The sequence below is a fragment of the Dryobates pubescens genome, chromosome 24, assembly GCF_014839835.1.
Source record: "Dryobates pubescens isolate bDryPub1 chromosome 24, bDryPub1.pri, whole genome shotgun sequence".
Taxonomy (NCBI): domain Eukaryota; kingdom Metazoa; phylum Chordata; class Aves; order Piciformes; family Picidae; genus Dryobates; species Dryobates pubescens.
In genome coordinates, this window is record NC_071635.1 from 3,326,910 (window position 1) to 3,347,751 (window position 20,842).

Consider the following 20,842-nt stretch of genomic DNA (forward strand, 5'->3'; position numbering starts at 1 on the left):
CTGCAGCACTGGATGGCTGCAGAAACAGCACTTTGGAGGCATTTCAAAGACACATGCCTTGAAAGATTGCCAGAACTCTCAAGGAGAGTGTTCCAGCTTGGAAAGAAGTGAGGATAAGGTGGTGAGATGCTGCAACAGGCTGTGGATGCCCCCTCTCTGGAGGTGTTCAGGGCCAGGTTGGATGAGGCCTTCAGCAATGTGGGCTGGTGGGAGGTGTCCCTGCCCGTGGCAGGGCTTGGAAGTAGGTGACCTTGAAGGTCTCTTCCAACCCAAACCAAGCTGGCTTTATTGCATCTAAGACCAGGATGTAACACCAAGCCTTGTAGCTCAGTGTTCATTTCTAGCTGCCTCTCTCAGTACTTGGCTCAGCTGAGCACCTTCTGTCCCCTTAACGTTGCACTTCCTCAGAGAGGTGACACTGGCTGGTGTTTAGGGTGTTGGAATGAGGCAAGACTCTTGTCCTGGCTTTGTCTGGGACCTGCTGCATGGACTGAAGCAGTTCAGCTCACCTCAGTGAGTTCTTGTTCCCCCCTGTCTTGCTCTTGCCCATTTGTCTGCCTCATCAGCCAAGTCTGGCTGTCACTAATTGCTGATATGGACCCCCCACCAAGTGCCACCAGGAAACAAACAGGAGTGTTGGCAGCCTGAGAAGTCCTTGGGCATGGTTGGGACCCTTCTGAAGACTGGAGAGGAGATAGTACAAGGGCATGTGAGGGCAGATCTGCTGCCATCTATACCTGGTGTGTTCCTGGGCAGGGGGCATTGCAGAGGGACCTTTGGGCTGTGAGGGACAACGAGTTCATAGCATCATAGAATGACTTGAGCTGGAATGGACCTTCAAGGTCATCCAGTTCCAACACCTCCCACTAGCCCAGGCTGCTCAAGGCCTCATCCAGCCTGGTCTTGAACTCTTCTAGGGACAAGGTGTCCACAACTCATTTCAGTGTCTCACTACTCTCATAGTAAAGAACTTGAGTTTCAAGAACTTAAACTTCCATCTCCTCTCCTTTTGGCCAGGGCCCTTTGAAAGCATGAGGCTGACAAAGTGAGGGGGCTGGTTGCTAGTGAGCAAGGAGCTCAGTGCTGGCAGAAAAGGAGCAGGGCTCTTTGTGGGGCCAAGTCAGGCTTTAGGGGCAACAAAACTCTGCCAGGGGTAGCAGGTCTGAACACTGAACACAGAGCCAAGCCTGCTCAAACTTGACATGATTAGAACATGTTAAATCCAAGAGGGGTTAAAATAACCCCCACCCAACCCATGTCTGGGGTGAGTCACCCTGCACAAATTGTCCTTCATTTATTGCAGTGCCTTTTTACAGTTTGTACTCTTTGCTCCCAGGGTTTATATTCCAGAGCTTGTAGAGCCCCCCCTTGTCTAGGGTGAGCACCCCAGAAACATCTGCCCTGCACTGACTTTTTCTCTTTCCCTTCAAGAGTGTGACTGGAGCTGTAATGCCTGTAAAGGCCCCAAGAGCACTGACTGCCTGCAGTGCATGGAGGGCTATGTGCTCCATGAAGGGGCTTGTGTGGAGCAGTGCCCTGCAGCTTTCTACAAGGAAGCAGACATGTGCCAGAGTGAGTAGTTCATCAGTTTTTTCTCCTAAGCACTGCTGCCCAGGGCTTTCCCTGCTTCTGTGCAGTTTGTGCACACATCTTGGTGGAAGGGACCTTGAAGGTCATCCAGTTCCAACCCCCTCAACCAAGGGCAGGGACACCTCCCACCAGCCCAGGTTGCTCAAGGTCTCATCCAACCTGGCCTTGAACACCTCCAGGGAGGGGGCAGCCACAACCTCCCTGTCCCAGTGTCTCCCCACCCTCACTGTCAAGAATTTCTTCCTAATCTCCAATCTGCCCTCTTCCAGCTCAAAGCCACTGCCCCTCATCCTGGCACTACAATCCTTTGCAAAAAGTCCCTCCCTAGCTCTCCTGCAGCTCCCTTTATGTGCTGGAAGGCTGCTCTAAGGTCTCCTTGGAGCCTTCTCTTCTCCAGTGTGAACAACCCCAACTCTCTCAGCCTGTCCTTGTAGTAGAGGTGCTGCAGCCCCTTGGTTGTCTTTGTGGCCTCCTCTGGACCCCCTCCAACAAATCCCTTTCCTTCCCATGTTGGCTCCAAAATGGGTGCAGTGCTCCAAGTGGGGGTCTCACAAGGGCAGAGTAGAGGAGCAGAATCCCCTCCCTTGCCCTACTGGGCACACATCTGCAATCCCACCACTACCACATCTTCAGCTACATCAGGTTGCCTCCAACAACCTGACCTTGAAAGCAGGGTGGAGCTGAACTCTTTCCTTCTGGCTTTCAGGGTGTGATGAGCACTGCCTGCGGTGCCAGCAAGCAGCTGAGTGCAGCCTGTGTGAAGCCTCCTTTTTCCTCTTGGACACTCACTGTGTGCAGCAGTGTGGGAAGAGATTTTATGCAGACCAGGCCCAGAGGAAGTGCAGAGGTAAGCAAAGGGAGTGCAGGGTGGTGGAGAAGGGACCAGAGTTGTCCATGTTCTGTGCCCTGCTTTGTCTCTCTAAGGCTGGGCTGAAGGAGGACTCACTTGGATGCTGGCTTTAAACTGCTGAGGTGATGCAGCAAACTGAGAATTAGCTGCCAGGCTCTGTCTGCATTTAGACCTGCCTAGTTCATAGGTTATATGGAATGGTTTGGGCTGGAAGGGACCTTGAGGATCATCCAGTTCCAATCCCTGTGCCGTGGGCAGGGACACCCCACACTAGCCCAGGTTGCTCAAAGCCTCAACCAACCTGGCCTTGAACACTCCCAGGGAGGGGGCAGTTCAGGAGGAGTGAGATTCAGGGTGGATGGCTGCTGATGTGATATTACATAAACAGATACTAACCCCACACTTTCAGAAAGGTTTCAGTTGTATTTGTGGCATGCCAAGCAGGGTAGGACAAGTCCTGTGTAGGACCTGAGGCCTTGAGCAGCCTGGGCTAGTGGAAGGAGTCCCATGGCAGGGGGCTTGGGACTAGATGATCTTTAAGGTCCCTTCCAACTGAAACTGTTCTATGAATCTGTGAATTTGGAGTATTTTTGGTTATAACAGCTCCATAAAACCATTTTCTTCCAATTGGAATCTCAGGTCCTCTGTAGCCTTTGGGAAGCTGATTAACTGAGGAAGGAACTTCTTGACCCTTGTATCTCAACTCTTTGCCCCTTCTTTTTGATCACTTCTGGACACAAATAGCAGTGGTGGTTCTGTTCTGAGCCAGGGGGACAGCTCTGCACACCAGGGGGTTTGCAGTGTCTCAGGGGGGATCTTATCAATGTCTATGACTATCTGAAGGGTGGCTGTCAAGATGAAGGTGCCAGGCTATTTTTGGTGGTGCCCAGTGGCAGGACAAGGAACAACAGGTACAAGGTGGAACACAGGAGGTTCCACCTTGACATGAGGAGAAACTTTCAGTGTGAGGGTGCTGGAGACCTGGAGCAGGCTGCCCTGAGAGGTTGTGGAGTCTCCTTCTCTGGAGACTTTCAAGACCCACCTGGATGCATTCCTGTGTGGCAGTGCCCTAGGTGATCCTGCTCAGGCAGGGGGGTTGGACTGGATGACTTCTACATGTCCTTTCCAGCCCCTCCCATTGTGTGATTCTGTGCTTTCCATCCAATTCAGCTTGTCCCCCGGGGTGCTTGGAGTGTGACAGTGGCAGCCAGTGCCACCTCTGTGACAGCACCACCTTTCTGAAGGAGAAGAGCTGTGTTGCTGCTTGTGGCCAGGGTTTCTATGGCAATCCTTGGACCAGGGAGTGTGAAGAAGGTGAGTGTCTCATGATAAAGCAGCCAAGCTGGCAGGCTTGCAGCAGATTCTCAGGCCAGAGGGAGCATCCATTCAGCAGCATGTTTGGAAGGCAGGTTTGTGCTGGCTGTTGAAAGGTGGCAGCTCTTGTTCTCCAACTCTTTTTTTCTCATGCATGTCCATGGTTTTCCAGGTGAAGTTACCTGGATGGGTGTGTTTACACACCTTCCCAGTGCCAGCATAGTCTATCACATTCTGGGGCAAAGAGATTTCTTGCCCTTCACCAAGCTTGCAAGATGTTGATTACTCCTGCAGCTGCACTTCTCATTCCTTTCTTCCACGTGAAGATTTGCCGGTCCCATCCGCTGGGCAGGCCAGTGTGGCTTGGCTTTGAGCTTTGTGATGGGGGAACTCAGCATGGGAAGTGTCTTTCCCAAACCTCTCAAAATCAGAGTGGGCATTGGGATGGGTTGAAAAATCTTCTGGAGATGGTGGCTGCCCACCTGGGTCAGCAGTGGCCTGCGGGGATCCGCTCTGTTACCCAAAGCATGACGGCGGCAGGCGAGAGGCCGGCACAGCCCGTGGCTGCCCCTCATGTAGTGATGCTTTTCCCTTCTCCAGCCACACATCCCTTGAGCACCCCCTCCAACAGGACCCTCAGAGTAGGGATTGGTGGGGTGAAGCCCCTGGAGCCCTCCCTGCTGAGCGTGTGCGGTCCGGCCGGCGCCAGAGGCCGGCTCCGGCTGGGCATCGAGAGCGCCCCCTCCAACGGCAGGCTGCTGATGCTGCTGGCTGGCAAGGAGCTGCAGCTGCTCAAAGGGGACCACTTCAGCTGCCAGGATGTGAAGGAGAAGAGGATTCGCTTTGTGCACAGCAAGGAGAAACCCAGGTGACTGTGGGCAGGCTTCCTGTCACAGCCCTTCCTTTGCAACAGCTGTCCCCACCAGAGCAGGCAGCTCCCTGGGCCTCAGAAGCATCCTTACACCAAGGGTGGCTACCAGGGGGAGGGAGGCTCACAAGGAGTCCCATGGGAAGGACAAGGGGTGATGGGGACAAGTTACTGCTGGGGAGATTGCCACTGGACTCCAGAAGAGCATTTGTCACCATGAGCACAGTCAGACACTGGAACCATCTCCCAGGGGAAGCAGTGGAGTCCCCTGAATTGGTCTGTTTGAAGCCTCAGCTCGACAGGCTGCTGGGCCAGCTCATTTCAACTACACCACCACCTAGAAAGGTTGGACCAGATGATCCTTGGGGTCCCTTCCAACCTGGCACACTCCTCACTGCTGTGAAATCAGTTAGCAACCGCTCTAGGTGATCCTGCTCTGGCAGGGGGGTTGGAATCAATGATCCTTCAAGGTCCCTTCCAACTCCTAACATTCTGTGATTTCTGTATCTTCAGGAGGCTTCTCTTCAGGGATGCAGATGCTGAAGCCATTCAGGAGGCCTTGCTCCTGGCTTCCTCCTGATTTGTTCTACTCTGAATTAATGGTATTCAGGGATTATTGACAAGAAGGCTGAGAAGGGAATCAAAGAATATGCTTTCCACCACAGTGCCAGAGCAGTACAGCCTGGAGCCCAGCAGACTTGGAAGTGCATGGAGTGTTCAGTGAAAAGAAAGGGTCCTGCATAAAAGAGGTGCAGAGGTAGTGCTGAGGAACATGGTTCAACAGTGGACAGCCACTGGAAGAGAGTCTCATGCTCTGGTGCCCACAGCGTAAGAAAGACCTGGAGCTGCTGGAGCAAGTCCACAGGAGGGCCACAAAGATGATCAGAGGGCTGGAGAAACAACCCATGGGGACAGGCTGGGAGAGTTGGTGGCTGTTCTGAGTGGAGGAAAGAAGGCTCTGGAGGTGGCACTTGGTGGCATGGTTTAGCTGATGTCATGTTGTTAGGTCATAGGCTGGACTTGATGATCTTAGAGGTCTTCTCCAGCCTCAAGAATTCTGTGGTTCTGTGAGCCAGGGAGGTGGTGGAGTTAGCACCCCTGGAGGTGTTCAAGCAATGTGTGGATGTGGCACTCTGGGACATGGTTCAATGGCCATGGTGGACTCAGGTTGAACTCAATGATCTCAGAGGGCTTTTCCAACCAAAACAAGTCTGTGTTAGCTCAAGGGTTGGACTTGATGTTCTTGCAGGTCTTTTCCAGCCTAAACTATGCTGTGATGTCACTTGTATGCCCTGCAGCATGTGCTGCATTCAGCCTCTTTCCCTGCAGGATGAGCTTTGTTAGTGTTCTGGGGTAATTAGTGGTGACTGGTAGCTGGCAGTGCTCACACTGCAAGCCTGTTGCAAGGAAGCAGATTTTTCCCTGCTGCCAGGCAGTCAGGAGCCATCCTGCCAAATTCCACACTTGATTTACATCACCAGAAAGCCTTGGGACTAGGCTGAGACCGGTGGAACTCTTCTACAGCTCTGCCTGCCTATTTCAAGGGGTTCTTTGGTCCATCAGTAGGACCTTGAGGGTGTCCTTCAGATGCCAAGGGTTAGCTCATGTGTTTCTGTATTGTGCTTCTGGGGGTTGTCTGCCTGGCAGTCACAGGGAAGTGGCAGCATCTTGAGAATCAGAACTACTTTGTGGTTAGGGTCTGTGAAAAGCCACAGAATGTCAGCTTGGAAGGGATCCCAAGGGCTTGAGGGGGGCAGACTGAGACTGGAGGTTAGGAAGAAATTCTTGCCAGTGGGGATGGAGAGACACTGGCACAGGTTGCCCAGGGAGGCTGTGGATGCCCCCTCCCTGGAGGTGTTCAAGGCCAGGTTGGATGAGGCCTTGAGCAACCTGGGCTGGTGGGAGGTGTCCCTGCCCATGGCAGGGGAGTTGGAACTGGATCTTCTTCAAAGTCCCTTCCAACCCAACCCACTCTGTCAATCTCTGAATCATCTGGTCCAACCTTTAGTCAGCAGGAAACAAAACTGGTGAGGAGTGGGAGCTTCTGTTCCCCAGCCAGAAAAGTGACATTTTCCTTGGAGCAGAGAAGAGCTGACATTTAGAACTGGTTCTTTATCTTGGAGGTGCCATCCTGTGTGGGCAGCATTAATTAAAGGGAAATGAGGGGCCATTATTACCTAGTGAAAGGGCTTTTATTTCATCAGAGACTGTTGGGAAGCTTCAGAAAGCAAAATGCTGTAAAAATGTAATTGAAAAACCCTTGAGCTAAAGCTTCTGGCACTGAGCTGCTCAGTTTTGACTGAATCCATCAGATTTTTATCATGATTGAGTGCTGCAGGAGCACTTCATTAAATTCTCTTCTCCTGTGTTTTTGGCTTGGTGGGGACTTGTTTAGGAAAGGACAATTTGCCTTGAAGGTCAGCGATCAACACTTCTTCTCCCACCCTGAGGTGATCAATGTGGAAGCCTTTTCCACACAGGTAATGTACCAAGGCCTGGGAGCAACCACAAATGGTCTGCCATGGGGAGCCCTGGTTCCTTGCAGTGGGAACAAAGGAGCTGGGCAGAGCTTGAGCTGGAGTTCAGGTCAGGCAAATTAGGCTCAGCTCTCAGGTGAGAGGCAGCCAAGAGTCATGTGGAAGGACTGACCTTGAGGGAAGTGAACCATGCTGCCCAGGGAGGCTGTGGATGCCCCCTCCATAGAGATGTTCGAGGCTGGATGAGGCCTTGAGCAACCTGGGCTGGTGGGAAATGTCCTGCCCATGGCAGGGTTGGAACTAGATGATCTTCAAGGTCCCTTCCAACCTAAGCCATGCTGTGGTGGTGAGGTGCTTGTGTTCCAGCTGGCCCTGCCAGCATGCCTGCACCACACACACCTTCCAGAGTAGTTGAGGCTCCATGTCTCTGCTTGGATCTCCAGGTCTGACTGCTAGAGATTCTTAGATCTGCCCACTTGGGGGAGAGAGTGTGCTGCTCACAAACAGGAGGCTCCCAGGCATGAAATGAGCTGGTTGCCTTCACCTCACATTTTTAATCCCAGACTTTGCTCATGGCCAACTTGCAGAGGTTTAGCAACCACCTAAGAGCTGCCTTTGCCTTTCAGGCCCCCTACGTGTTCAGGAACGAGCCTCTCCTTGTCCACAGAGGGGAAAGTGGAGCTATAACAGAGCTGCTGCTTGGTGTGAGAGACAGTGACAACCCTCAGGACGTTGTGCTGGTGGTTTTAGAGCCTCCAAGGCACGGGCAGCTGAGCAAACCTCCTAGGGAGTCAGCTTCTGGAGCCCAGATATTCCGCCTGGGTGACCTTGCCGGCGGACTGCTGCGTTACGCCCACGACGGCTCTGACACCCGGGATGATGCAGTTCTCTTGCAAGTGACTGATGGTTACCACTTCCAGAACGTCCTGCTCCACATTAAGATTGCTCCCAAGGTAGGTGCTGGGACATAAACCCTTGCAGGCAGATTAGAAGGCTGGAGAAATATCCCTGTGTCCCTGAGGCGTCACTAATCCTGAGCTAGTGACAGGCTGTGGTCAGAGAGAGGAGAAAGCAGAGGATTGATGGAGCTTTGGAGGGCACCTGCATTTCTGGGGGCTGTGACAGGAGTTGTGCAGCTCAAATCAGGCAGCTTTGACAATTCAAAGTCCACAGCTGTGTGATGGCAAGGGTTTGCTGGAGTTGCAGGTGGCAGTTTTACAAAGCAAGGATGTGAGGAGCAAGTTGTGCACTGTGAGGGTGCTGCCACAGCACTGCCACAGGTTGCCCAGGGAGGGAGTTGAGGCTCCATTCCTGGGGATCTCCAAGGTGTGGCTGGACAGGGTCTGAGCAACCTGGTCTAGTGGAGGATGTTGGACTGGATGACCAGGTTGGGTGAGACCTTGAGCAACCTGCTCTAGTGGGAGCCATGGCAGGGAGGTTGGAACTAGATGATCTTGAAGGTCCCTTCCAACCCAAAGGAAGAATCCACAAGAACCTCAGTTCCACAGGGTGAGAACTGGGCCCAAGGGATATGGGTGGAGGACATACAACCATTCTGTGGGTCTGTAAGGGGCAGTGGGTGGAAGCTGAAGCACAGGAGGAAGTTCCATGGAAACAGGAGGAAAATTTTTTTCATTGTGAGGGTGACAGAACCCTGGAGCAGGCTGCCCAGGGGGGTTGTGGAGTCTCCCTCTCTGGAGGTGTTCAAGACCTGCCTGGATGAGTTCCTGTGTGATCTGGTGTAGGTGATCCTGCTCTGGCAGGGGGGTTGGACTGGATGAGCTTTTGAGGTCCCTTCCAGCCCCTAACATTGTGTGAAACATTTCTGGAAGCAGACAGCCAGGGCTGGCTTCAGAAGGAATCCCAGAACACTCTGCTTGACCCTTTTCACTGCAAAGTGTTTCCAGCAGTGCAGCATTGCTTCAGTTCAGCCTTTTTCTGCTGTCCCCCTGCATGCAGAATGACAGAAGCCCTCAGCTGGTGACAAACTCCCTGGTCTGGGTGCCCCAGGGAGGCATGCTACAGATCTCCAAGACAATTCTTCATGCCAAGCTACCTGGTGCCCGTGACTCTGAGATAACCTTCACCATCACCAAGGACCAGCCAAGACATGGTAAAGTTCTTCAGGGGTTTTGTGGCCAAAACTCAACTCTAGGCCATTGCTTTGCACCCCACATGCCCCAAGGTGTCCATCTACTAAAGAAAAGTGCAAGATTCTGGGTTCTGGGGGGTTCAGAGGGAAAAGGGTGTTCTTCACAGACCTAAGGGGGTTCTTCCATGGTCTGTTGCCCACAACAAGCAGCACATGGGGGAATTGCTTGAGGAACTGAAGGAAGCACTTCAGAGAATGAAGGTGGTGGAAAAAGACAAAATGAAGGAGAAAGGCTGAGGTCAAGAAGGTTTAAGGTCAGTGATAGGAACTTAGAGACACTGGGGAGACCTTTCAGTACCCAAAAGGGGCCTACAAGCAATCCAGGAAAGGACTTTCTACAAGGGCTTGCAGTGATAGGACAAGGGACAGTGGATTGAAGCTTGAGGAGGGCAGATGGAGACTGGAGATGAGGAAGAAATTCTTGCCAGGGAGGGTGGGGAGACACTGGGAGCTCAGGGAGGCTGTGGATGCCCCCTCCCTGGAGGTGTTCAAGGCCAGGCTGGATGAGGCCTTGAGCAGCCTGGGCTGGTGGGAGGTGTCCTTGCCCTTGGCTGGAGGGGTTGGAACTGGATGAGCTTTAAGGTCCCTTCCAACCCAACCCATGCTGTGCTTGTATGGATTTGCTGAGCCAGGCAAAATCAGAGGATCCCTCTAGCAACCCCAGTGCTGGTTTTGTCCCTTTTGCTGTGAGAGCAGACTGCTTTCCACAAGAGCTTCCAGAGCCTGCTGGATCCACAGCCACTGTTATTTCTGCAATCTAGAAGAGAACTCATTAATCTGGTCCCCCCCCTCTCCTTTGGTTTTCTGCAGATGAAGAGCTGCCTGCTCCTTTTTAATAAGCATTTACACATTGTTGGTTTGGGTTTTGTTTTCTCCCCCTGAGGAGCTTCTCTCCTAGTGCCTAACCCAGAGCAGGATGTATCATCCTGTGTTTGTATCTCTGTAATTATCTCTGCTGTAATTAATTGCACTAACACAAGCAGCTTCGTGGCTGCAGGTCAGGAAGCAGCAGCAGAAAGAGCTTCAACATTTTTATCTCAAAGGCAATTTCATTTAAAGGGAGGTTGGGGAAAAAAAGAGGGGGGGGGGGGAGGGGGGAATGTAGAAAATGAGGCCTGAATCCAGGTGGTTCTTATCTGCCCATCTTGGTGGTTGAGTAATGGAGAAGATATTTAGGCCTGCACTGAAAAAAAGGAGCACTGGGGGTTTGGCTAGGAGAGAAAACCACCTGAGAATCAGCTGCCACATTTCTGCAGCACCAGGGCAGGGGCAAAGAAAGCTTCTTGCCCTTCATTTCTAGACTCTGAAAGCAACCACGAGGGAAGGAAGATCTCTGTCCAGGGCACCTCCCCCTGCAGGGCTTGGTTGCATAGAATCATTAAAGTTGGATAAGACCTCCAAGAACATTGAGACCAACTAGCAACCCAACACCACCATGGCCACTAAGCCATGGCCACAGGTTTCCTGAACACCTCCAGGGATGGGGACTCCACCACCTTCCTGGGCAGCCTCTTCCACTCCCTGACCACTCTCGAATCAAAGACATTTTTCCTCATCTCCAACCTAACTCTCCCCTGGCACAATTTCAGGCCATTTCCTCTTGTCCTATCACTTCTGCTTGGGACAAGAGACCAACCCCCACCTCACTCCAGCCTCCTCTCAGGGAGCTGTAGAGAGCAATGAGGTCTCCCTTCAGCCTCCCCTTCTTCAGGCTAAGCAACCCCAGATCCCAGCCCAGTAATGATGGGAGCAGCTTTTCCTCCTTGTCTTCTCACAAGCTGTGCCCTGGCTGTTCATCTTTGCTTTGCTTAGGTGAAGTGGTGCTTCTGGTCCCAATGCCAGCAGATGGCCCAGCACACTCCTGGCAGCTTTTGCCTGATGGAAGAGCAGCCTCCCCTACAACCTCTTTTACCCAGCAGGACATCAACGAGGGCATCGTGTGGTACAGGCACTCTGGAGCTGAAGTGGAGAGTGACTCCTTCCAATTCCAGGTACTCCTCAGCATGTGCACAAGGAGGGGCCCTCAGCAGCTCTGCTGCCATTTTGCTCACCTCCTCCCAGCCCAGGTTGCTCAAGGCCTCATCCAGCCTGGCCTTGAACTCCTCCAGGGAGGGGGCAGCCACAACCTCCCTGGGCAACCTGTGCCAGTGTCTCCCCAGCCTTCTTTGAGATGAGGCTGCTCCCAGGGGACAAGGCAAAAGTGGGTCCAGGTAGCCACACATTTGGCTGTCCTAGTGATCATCCAGCTGGGTGCCAAATCTCTGTGAGGGGAGGTCCTAAGACTCTCCTAAGGCACCCCTGCAACCCAGACCTCTGTGGCAGGACTGCCAGGTGTGTTACTGCAGTTCAGATCTTGGCCCTTTTTGCAGTTAGAATCAGTTGGATGGGACCTTAATCATCATCTAGTTCCAGCCCCCTGGTCATTGAGCCCTTGATACTGCCCATGGCAAATCCACCCCCCTCAGAATACCTGCAGCTCTTAACCCCCCCAGGCACTCAGAACACTTTGGGGTAATCTAGTTTGTCTTGCAAGCCCCCAAAGCCAGCAACTCTCCTCTGCAGCCCCTCAGCTAATCATTTCATTTGGGCTGTAGAGTGCTTCTTGCAAGCAGACAATGCACATGCAAGACTCCACCACATCTCCCCTCCCCCAGGCTGCAAGAGCCAGCAGAGCCCTCAGACAGGCCCTTGCTGTTTGCTTGGGAGGTTTAACAGCCTCCCTCAGAATGCAAAGGACTTGCAGGCAGGATTTGTTACAGCTGCTTTACAAGGCAGGAGCTGGGGCTGGAGTGCCAGAGAGGCAATTAAGGTAATTTCTAAAGTAATTAACAGAAGTGCTAATGAGGAATTTGTGAGCATCAGCGTTGAACAAGCTGATCTTTAGCTTAATTGCTGCATTCCTCTTACACAGCAAGCATTTTGGATGGGTTCAATGTTTGGGTTTAGTAGCTTGGAGTGGCAGCAATGATTGTGTGGAGGACCCTAGTGAGAAAGGAAGCCATGGCTGCCTGGGTCACATCAGGACACCACAACACGTAGGTCTGAGGCCTGAACCCTGAACTGGAGCATCCCAGCAAGGGCCAGCACGTTTTCAGCAGTATTTTGGCAGCCAGAGTTCAGATGACAGCAACTCAGAGCAGCTCCAGCAAATGGCTAAAATCATTTCATTTGTTTCAGCAGAGCAAGCATCAAAGCTGGTGGAGGGGCTGGAGAGCAGGGCTGGAGAGGAGCAGCTGAGGGAACTGGGGGTGTTCAGTGTGGAGAAGAGGAAGCTAAGGGTCACCTCATTGCTCTCAACAGCTCCCTGAGAGGAAGTTGGAGTGAGGTGAGGGCCCATCCCTGGAGATCTTCAGGGTCAGGCTGGAGAAGGCTCTGAGCAACCTGCTCTAGTGGAGGATGTCCCTGCTGACTGCAAGGGGTTTGAAGTGGATGACCTTTGGAGGTCCTTTCCAACACAAACCATTCTGGAATTCCATGATTTAAAGGTCCTAGTTCCCATCAACTGCCAACCTTCTATGCTTTGGGTTGGTGCCTGCTGCCAAGGTCTTTGCCTTGCCAGGCCAGGAGGAGAGAAGAGGCAAAGTATGAAACTGGTCTAGAATTGCAGTGGTGCCCTCTGTCAGGTATCCATCCATGTGCTCTTTCCTTGCCAGGTGTCCAGCTCTTCCAGACCACAAACCAGCTTGGAAAGCCATGTGTTCAACGTTGCTGTTCTCCCCCAGACACCCAGAGCACCTCAGCTTTCCCTTGGCTCCTCTCTGCACATGGCTGTAAGTGTGAACCAACCCCACTGCCTGATGGCTTCTACATTCCCACAGCAACCAGAGCCTCCCACAGGCTGTTGGTTCTTCTGCTTGCTGGTGTCCATGCTGCTGTGCTTGATACCAAGGCTGAGCTACATCTATGGAACAGGGTTTCTGCACCTGATAGCTGGAGCAGAAGTGTGTGGGGAAGGAGAGGTTGGAAGAGTCAGTGGTCTGTGTAATGTAGCTGCCTCCCTGCTGGTGCTGATTAACAAGGTGACCTCAAAGTTTAATTTTGTGAGCTCTCTGGCTTTGCCTTCTCACATATGTGGGTGAAGTCCAGCTTTCATCTCTGCTTCTGCTGTCTCCTCTTCTTTGATTCTACAGAGAGGGATCCCAAGTGCCTGAGCTAGAGGAGAAACTCACAGCTCTGCACCCAGGTCACCCACTGGGACACAAAGAGAGCCAGGCCCTTAGAGCAGGGAGTTTGATTTTGACATCTCCTTGGCCTTCAAAGCTTTGTGGGGCTTTCAGAGGGGAAGCAGGCTCATAATCCACTGGGCAGCAGTCCAGGGCAGGCTGTGATGAGAAGGCAGAGATGAGGACTTGCAAGATATGTGAATGGAGCTGAAGCTCCTGCCTGCAGGGAGAAGGAGAGCTGGGTCTCCAAAGCTGAAGGCAGCACACAGTCATCTTTGGGATTACTCATTCCTGAGGATTTGTCTGGGGCATGTGAGGTGCCAGCAGTCTGCTCAGCATCACCAAACAGAAATCCTGTGCCCTTGGGCACGCTCTGGCAGACAAAAGCAGGCTGAGAAGCCATGCGGGGCAGGAGAGCAGATGTGGCAGACCTCCCAGGGTAATGGGTCCTCAGGAGGAGCCTCCTAAGGTGAGGTGAAGAACTTCTAAGCCAGCACAGCCTGCCAGGCATGAGAGCAGGGAAATCCAAAGGAAGCAGTGGGAGAGGGATTAGTGAAAAGTCCCTGACACAAGAGCCTTGGCAGGGTTGAAACCAGCAGTGGCCTCTCCCAGGCCATAATAAAGCACTCGCAGGTCGCTACTTGGAGCAGCAGCCAGCCATGAGTCTTTCTGCTCCTGACTTGCTGTTGTTGCCACTCCTGACAAGATTGATGGCACAGATGCCTGGCTGAGCTGTGCAGGGCTGGGTTTTATAGCTAATTACACACCACAAAATTCAATAGAGCCATAAAACACCTTTTACTGAGGGGTGCCTCACAACCTGCGAGTCCTACCTTTGGGAGAGACAAATAGGCCTTGGAGGCAACTCTGAGGCAGCCATAACCTTAAATCTTTTCATCATAAAATTGCACTTCCTTGCATCAAGGTGATTGAGTTCTGTTCAGCTGTCTGCCAAGTCCTTCAGAATTAGACTGGCTTCTCAGCTGAAAAGCAAGCACAGAGTGTGAAGGCTTCCCAGACCTCTGGCCTTGTCTTTGTGTGTCGGGCTGTGGAAGGTCAGAGGAAGTTTGGTGGTTAAACAGGACCAAACAAGTCAAAGTGCAAGGTCCTGCATTTGGGTCAGGCCAACCCCAGGCCCAAATCCAGCCTGGGTGCAGAGTGGGTTGAGAGTAGCTCTGAAGAAAGAGACTTGGGGGTGTTGATTGATGAGAAGCTCCCCAGGAGCCAGCAGTGCCCTCATGCAGCACAGCAGGCAGCTGGGTGCTGGGCTGCAGCCAGAGGAGTGTGAGCAGCAGGGCAGGAGAGGGGATTCTGCCCCTTGACTCTGCTCTACTGAGACTTCACCTCCAATCCTGCCTCCAGTTCTGGTGTCCCCAGCAGAAGGACACAGAGCTGCTGGAGTGAGTCCAGAGGAGGCCACAAAGGTGATCCAAGGGCTGGAGCAGCTCTGCTGTGAGGCTGAGCTGGGGTTGTGCAGCCTGGAGAAGACTCCAGGGGGACCTTAGAGCTGCCTTCCAATAGCTGAAGGGATCTTACAGGAAGGCTGCAGAGAGACTTTTCCTGAGGGTGTCTAGAGCCAGGCCAAGGGGGAATGGTTTGAAGCTGAGGCAGAGCAGGGTCAGACTGGAGCTGAGGAAGAAGTTCTTCAGTGTGAGGGTGCTGAGACTCTGGAATAAGGCTGCACAGGGAGGCTGTGGCTGCCTCCTCCCTGGGGGTGTTCAAGGCCAGGTTGGATGAGACCTTGAGCAGCTGAGTCTGGTTGAGAGGTGTCCCTGCCCACGGTGGGGAGGTTGGAGTTGATGATCTCTGAGGTCCCTTCCAACCTGAGCCATTCTCTGATCCGGACTGGTGGGGTTTGGGCAGCCAAGTTCCCTGCCGAAAGGAAGCCTGAGCCTCACTCTAGCTGAATGCAAACTGTTTTACTCCAAAAGCAACCCCTGTGTCACTGCATTTTGTGGGTGAGTCTTCCCACGTTTTTGAGCTGGATGCTGATGGTCTGATGTGTCTATTGAGGTGCTGGAGGACCGTGTGACAGTGATTGAGCCTCATCACCTCTCCTTTGTAGACCCGGAGATCCCCAGCCAGAAAATCCTCTTCAACATCACCGTCCCTCTGCTTCCTGGCCAAGGCAAGTGTCCCTCTCCAGAGCATGCTGCTGGATTCACTGCCATCCTTTCTGAGCACATCTCATTTTCTCCTCAGGGTATCATTCCCTGGAGGCATCTGTTAATCTCTTTCAGCCTCCTTCCTTAGCTTTCAGGCACCTTGTGTCTTAACCCAGTCTGTAGTCATGCTTAGCAGCGAGCTGCAGAGCTCAGTTTTCTTACCACTGTCTGGGATGTGGTGGTGGTGATTAGACCAGTGGGATTAGTTAGACCTTATCAGTATTTCCCCTTTTATAGCCAGTGCTAATTAATTTACATTCTACCACTTTCTACTCAATCTGTGGAAAACCTTCCTAGGCACAGCCTAAAACTGCCACAGGTGTGTGGAATGATCTACCCCCATAGCTTGCTGCTTTCCACCTCCCTGCTGAAAGCTGTTTGTTGAAATGACTAAGTGAAGGATCTCTGTTGAATTGCTCATGCCCCAAGAACCCATCCTTGATGCAGTTACAGCTGTGTTGGCACCCAAGATGTGGCTCCATCTTCCACACAGGGATGAGTGGAACCACACAGGGATGAGTGGAACCACACAAAGAAGTACCTGGGAGAGAGAAGAAGCTGTGGCCTTTGGGGTTGCTCCTCTGAATGTTGAGTTCTGTGCCTCTGTAGGTATCGTGGAGCACCGAGACCGACCTCTCTCCCCAGTCAGGTCCTTCAGCCAAGCAGATATAAACCAGGGCAAGATTGCTTATCGACCACCAGCTGCAGCTCCTCACCTGAGAGAGATCATTGCCTTCTCCTTTGCAGGTAAGGACCTGACTGTTCTTCACAGGGCTGTGTTGGGTGGAGAAGTAGTACTCAGCACTGCTTAGGCCACACCTGGAGTCCTGTGTCCAGTTCTGGGCCCCTCAGGTTAGGAAAGAGGTTGAGGTGCTGGAAGGTGTCCAGAGAAGGGCAACAAAGCTGGGGAGGGGTCTGGAGCACAGCCCTGGGAGGAGAGGCTGAGGGAGCTGGGGTTGCTTAGCCTGCAGAAGAGGAGGTTCAGGGGAGACCTTATTGCCCTCTACAACTACCTGAATGGAGGTTGTAGCCAGGTGGGGGTTGGTCTCTTCTGCCAGGCACCCAGCACCAGAACAAGAGGACACAGTCTCAAGCTGTGCCAGGGGAGGTCTAGGCTGGATGTGAGGAAGAAGTTCTTCCCAGCAAGAGAGATTGGCCACTGGAATGTGCTGCCCAGGGAGGTGGTGGAGTCTGGCTGAGGCACTTGGTGCCATGGGTTAGTTGCTTAGATGGTGTTGGGTGAGAGGTTGGACCCTATGATCTCTGAGGTCTTTTCCAACCTGATCTGATCTACTCTACTCTACTCTACTGACTATACAGACTGATAGAGGTACCTGGTCTTCTCCAGTCCTGGAATGACTTCCTGGTGGTGTCCATACTCATGAGGATGTTCCTCTCCTGAGGGTTTAGTTCTGGAGACTGAGACTAGAATTGATCAAATGAATCTGTTTAGTCAGGATATGAGAGGGATTCTGCCATCAGAGGAGAAACAATCTAGAGCAGGAGGGTAGAGGGTAAAACCAGGACAAAGCTCAAGTGTGTTTGGCCAGTTGGTGCACAGAATGCTAGAGGGTACTGCAGGAGAGCTGGAGAGGGGCTTTGGACAAAGGCATAGAGTGACAGGGTCAGGTGGGATGGCTTCAAACTGGAAGAAGCTTGACTGAGAGTAGACATTAGAAAGAAATTCTTCCCCCTGAGGGTGGTGAGGCACTGGAAAAGGTTGCCCAGAGAAGATGTAGAGGCTCCCAAGCCTGGAAGTGTTCCAAGCCAGGCTGAGTGAGGCCTTGAGCAACTTGGGCTAGAGGAAGGTGTCCCTGCCCATAGGAGGGAGGGGTGGAACTGCATGATCTGTAAGGTCCCTTCCAACCCAAAGCATCCTGTGATTCTCTGGGAGCTGTGTGCTGGGGGACAGGCTGTGTATCACCATGCTCTCCACTTTGGAGGAGGGGGAGGGCATGGTCATGGAATCATAGACTGTTTGGGGTTGGAAGGGTCCTCCAAAGGCCACCCAGTCCAACTCCCTGCAGTCAGCAGGGACATCCTCCACTAGAGCAGGTTGCTCAGAGCCTTTTCCAGCCAGACCTTGAAGATCTCCAGGGACAGGGCCTCAACCTGTTCCTCTGTCATTCCCTGGAGTGCTTTGCTTGGGGAGGGAAGGCTCCAGCCTGGCTCAGTGTCAGCTCTTGCTTCCTCCAGACATCGTTCAAAGCCACAGCAGTGAGTGCTCTGCTCTCCTGACCACAACTCCTCTGTGCTTGTGTTTGTCCCTGCAGGTCTCCCAGAGTCAGTGAGCTTCCGATTCACAGGTAGGAGGACCCTCTGCTCTTCCCTGGCCAAGACAGTTCCTCTCCTGGTGCCCCACATATTGGCCTTGTTCTCCTCACCCTGTCTTCTGCTGCAGACACACCTGTGGGTGCTCAGCAGGAATTCCTGGCTGTGCATGTGCTTGGGGAATATGAATTCACCTGTTGCCCAGCAGTGATTTATGGCAGCCAAGCTGCAGCTCAGCAGAAACATCTTTCCAGTAGCTGCCTGGCACCTGTCCTGAGAGCCTGATTCATTCCTGGCTTCCCCCAGTGTGACATCAGAATTTTAGGCTGGTTGGTTTTCATACAGCATGGAAACACTTCCACAATCCAGCTGCTGCTGCTGAGCTGAGCAGCCCTTTGCTTTCATCCTTCCACTGGCTCTTCCCAACCCCTGCAGTAGGAAACAACATTCCTACAGATGGGAGAAGAGAAGTCTGGGGAGAAATGATGACCCAAGAAGGGTTGGACCAGATGATCCTTCAGGTCCCTTCCAACCTGTGTTCAAGGATTCAATGCTTTTGACACAGCTTTCCCTTTGCATGTGCTTTGTAGCATGCAGAAGTGATCCACCAGCCAGGAGAAGTCCATGTTCTGGCTTAGGAGCACACCTGAGGGATGTATAGGAGATGGTGTGCACATGTGCACACACAGACACCTTCAGGAGCTATGGGTGTCTTGCTAGGAGCTGAGTCAGGCTCTGAGCAAACTCATCTAGTTGGAAATGTCTCTGCACACTGCAGAGGTCATTGCTAGATGACCTTTGTGTCTTGATGATGACCTTTATATCTGGAGGGGCCCTACAGGAAGGCTGGGAAGGGACTGTTCAGAAGAGCCTGTGGTGATGAGAGGAAATGGTTTGAAACTGGAGCAGGGCAGATTTAGGTTAGACATGAGGAGGAAGTTCTGCTCAATGAGGGTGGTGAGACACTGAAGCAGGTTGCCCAGGGATGTGGTGGAGGCCATATCCCTAGAGACATTCAAGGAGACATTAATGGGGCCCTGAGCAACCTGATCTAGTTAGAGATGTCCTTAATGACTGCACTGAGGATGACCTTTGGAGTTGCCCTCTCACCCTGACCATTCTGTGATTCGAAGTTGAGTATATCCACAGCCAAAGCTGGGAGAGGAGTCAGGGATGTGGGGTGGGGGTTTGGTAGAGAAAGGTGAGCTCCCCAGGTGGGGCCCTGCACACACTGAGGTGTGGTTCTTGTCTGTGTCTAGTGTCTGGTGGAGAGCACACAACCCCCGAGATGGTGTTCGTCATTCATCTGCTCTCTGCAGAGCAGCAGCCTCCAGTCTTCCAGATCACAGCTCCCTTCCTGGAGGTCAGCCAGGGGGGCAAAGCCACCATTGGTGAGTTGGGTGCAAGGGATGGGGGGCAGAGCTCAGCCTGAGACCCTGGGGGTGGAACAGAAGAGAGTTTTGGTCTCCCCCTCTGCTGTCCACGTAGCTAAGGAGCTCTGGTTGTGCAGTTGTAGCAGCAACCACTGACAAAGCTGTGTGGTGGTGCCTCACAAAAGTATCTGGAGACACCCAGTGCCCCTCCAGCCTCTGGCAGGTCTGAGCAGTGGCTGAGGCAAGGTGAACAGGATCGGGGACCTGCTGCTCCTCTGCTTTTTCGCTCTCAGGCTGCTCTGCTGTTGTTGAGCCCTGGGTTAGTGATGTGACCTGCTAGCCTGGCTTGGGTAGGGTGAGCCACTTCCTGCTTGTGGTGGGGTTGGTGCAGATATGCCCCTGCTGTCCTCCTCCTCTGAGGGTTTGCACAGCTGTCATCTGTGAGCCACAGTGGCTCTCAACAGCTCTCCTTCTCTGGAGACTTTCCAGAACCTCATGGATGTGTTCCTGTGTGACCTGCTCTAGGGGACCCTGCTTTGGCAGGGGGATTGGACCCAGAGGTCCTTCCCAGCCCCTAACATTCTCTGATTCTGTGAAGTTCTCTACTAACCTCTGATCTCAGCATCATCAGGGGACTAATTACTGCCAGGAATCCACCAGGCTCTGGGGCTAGGGCAGCTCCAGAATTCTTTTACCCATCACACACTTGGCTGAGTTTCAGCTTTTAGGCTCCGTTCCCAAAACCTCAGGGTCATTCCCAGTGTGCTGTCTGAGGGTGCTGAAGCCATGTTCTCTTTGCCTGGCACAGGGGTCCAGCTAGCTGTGAGTGACACAGACACAGCTCCTGAGGGCCTTTTCTTTGAGCTGGTGAAACCTCCCCATCATGGCCTTGTGCTGAAGTCCAGTGCTGGCGTGCAGGAGCGCATGAGAGCAGGTGAGTCCTGCAGAAGTCTTCCTCAGAGAGGGGAGGGCTTGGCACATGCCTGTCCAAGCAGCTGGTTTAGTTGACCAGGCGGAGATAGAACCATAGATTATAGAATCATTAAGGCTGGAAAAGATCTCTAAGATCAAGTCCAACCTTCTATGCTCCACGGCCTCTAAGCCATGTCCCCAGGTGCCATGGCCACACATTTCTTGAACCCCTCCAGGGATGGGGACTCCACCACCTCCCTGGGCAGCCTCTTCCAATCCCTGACCACTCTTGCAGCAAAGAAATTGTGCCTAATATCCAACCTAATTGTTCTCAGTATCTTAATATAGATGCCTGTGGTAGATAGGGTTGGACCTAGTATGTGTGGCTGGTGGACAACCACTGTCTTGTGATAACTACAACCAGCTGCTGACCAAAAGGGGTGGTTTGGTTTACATGGTGAGTTGTATCCCTAGTATCAGGTGATGGAACAAGAAGAAATGGCCTAAAATTGTGCTAGGGGATGTTTAGGATGGAGATTTGGTCTCAGCAGTTTCCAGTGTGTGATCAGATGGACAAATATCTGCAGGGGAGTAGTGGAAGCAGAAGACATGGAGAGAGAAGCCTCTTTCTAGCTATGACAGGCAGAAGCTTCCAAAGCACCTGGGAAGAAAGGAGGACCTGAACCCTCCCCTGAGGTTCATGAAGA

The 20,842-nt window shown here is 52.7% G+C and overlaps 1 protein-coding gene across 1 annotated transcript in view; it reads left to right on the forward strand.

Annotated features, from left to right (window-relative positions):
* Window positions 1-20,842, forward strand: part of FRAS1 (Fraser extracellular matrix complex subunit 1) — a 143,571-nt gene that overhangs the window by 85,405 nt on the left and 37,324 nt on the right. The window contains exons 25-38 of the mRNA XM_054172504.1: window positions 1,432-1,572; window positions 2,297-2,437; window positions 3,611-3,754; window positions 4,355-4,622; window positions 7,018-7,102; window positions 7,726-8,052; window positions 9,059-9,212; window positions 11,064-11,242; window positions 12,905-13,021; window positions 15,428-15,542; window positions 16,189-16,326; window positions 17,853-17,885; window positions 19,110-19,241; window positions 20,032-20,157. Coding sequence (XP_054028479.1) covers window positions 1,432-1,572; window positions 2,297-2,437; window positions 3,611-3,754; window positions 4,355-4,622; window positions 7,018-7,102; window positions 7,726-8,052; window positions 9,059-9,212; window positions 11,064-11,242; window positions 12,905-13,021; window positions 15,428-15,542; window positions 16,189-16,326; window positions 17,853-17,885; window positions 19,110-19,241; window positions 20,032-20,157 — 2,100 coding nt within the window. The remainder of the gene's footprint in view (window positions 1-1,431; window positions 1,573-2,296; window positions 2,438-3,610; window positions 3,755-4,354; window positions 4,623-7,017; window positions 7,103-7,725; window positions 8,053-9,058; window positions 9,213-11,063; window positions 11,243-12,904; window positions 13,022-15,427; window positions 15,543-16,188; window positions 16,327-17,852; window positions 17,886-19,109; window positions 19,242-20,031; window positions 20,158-20,842) is intronic.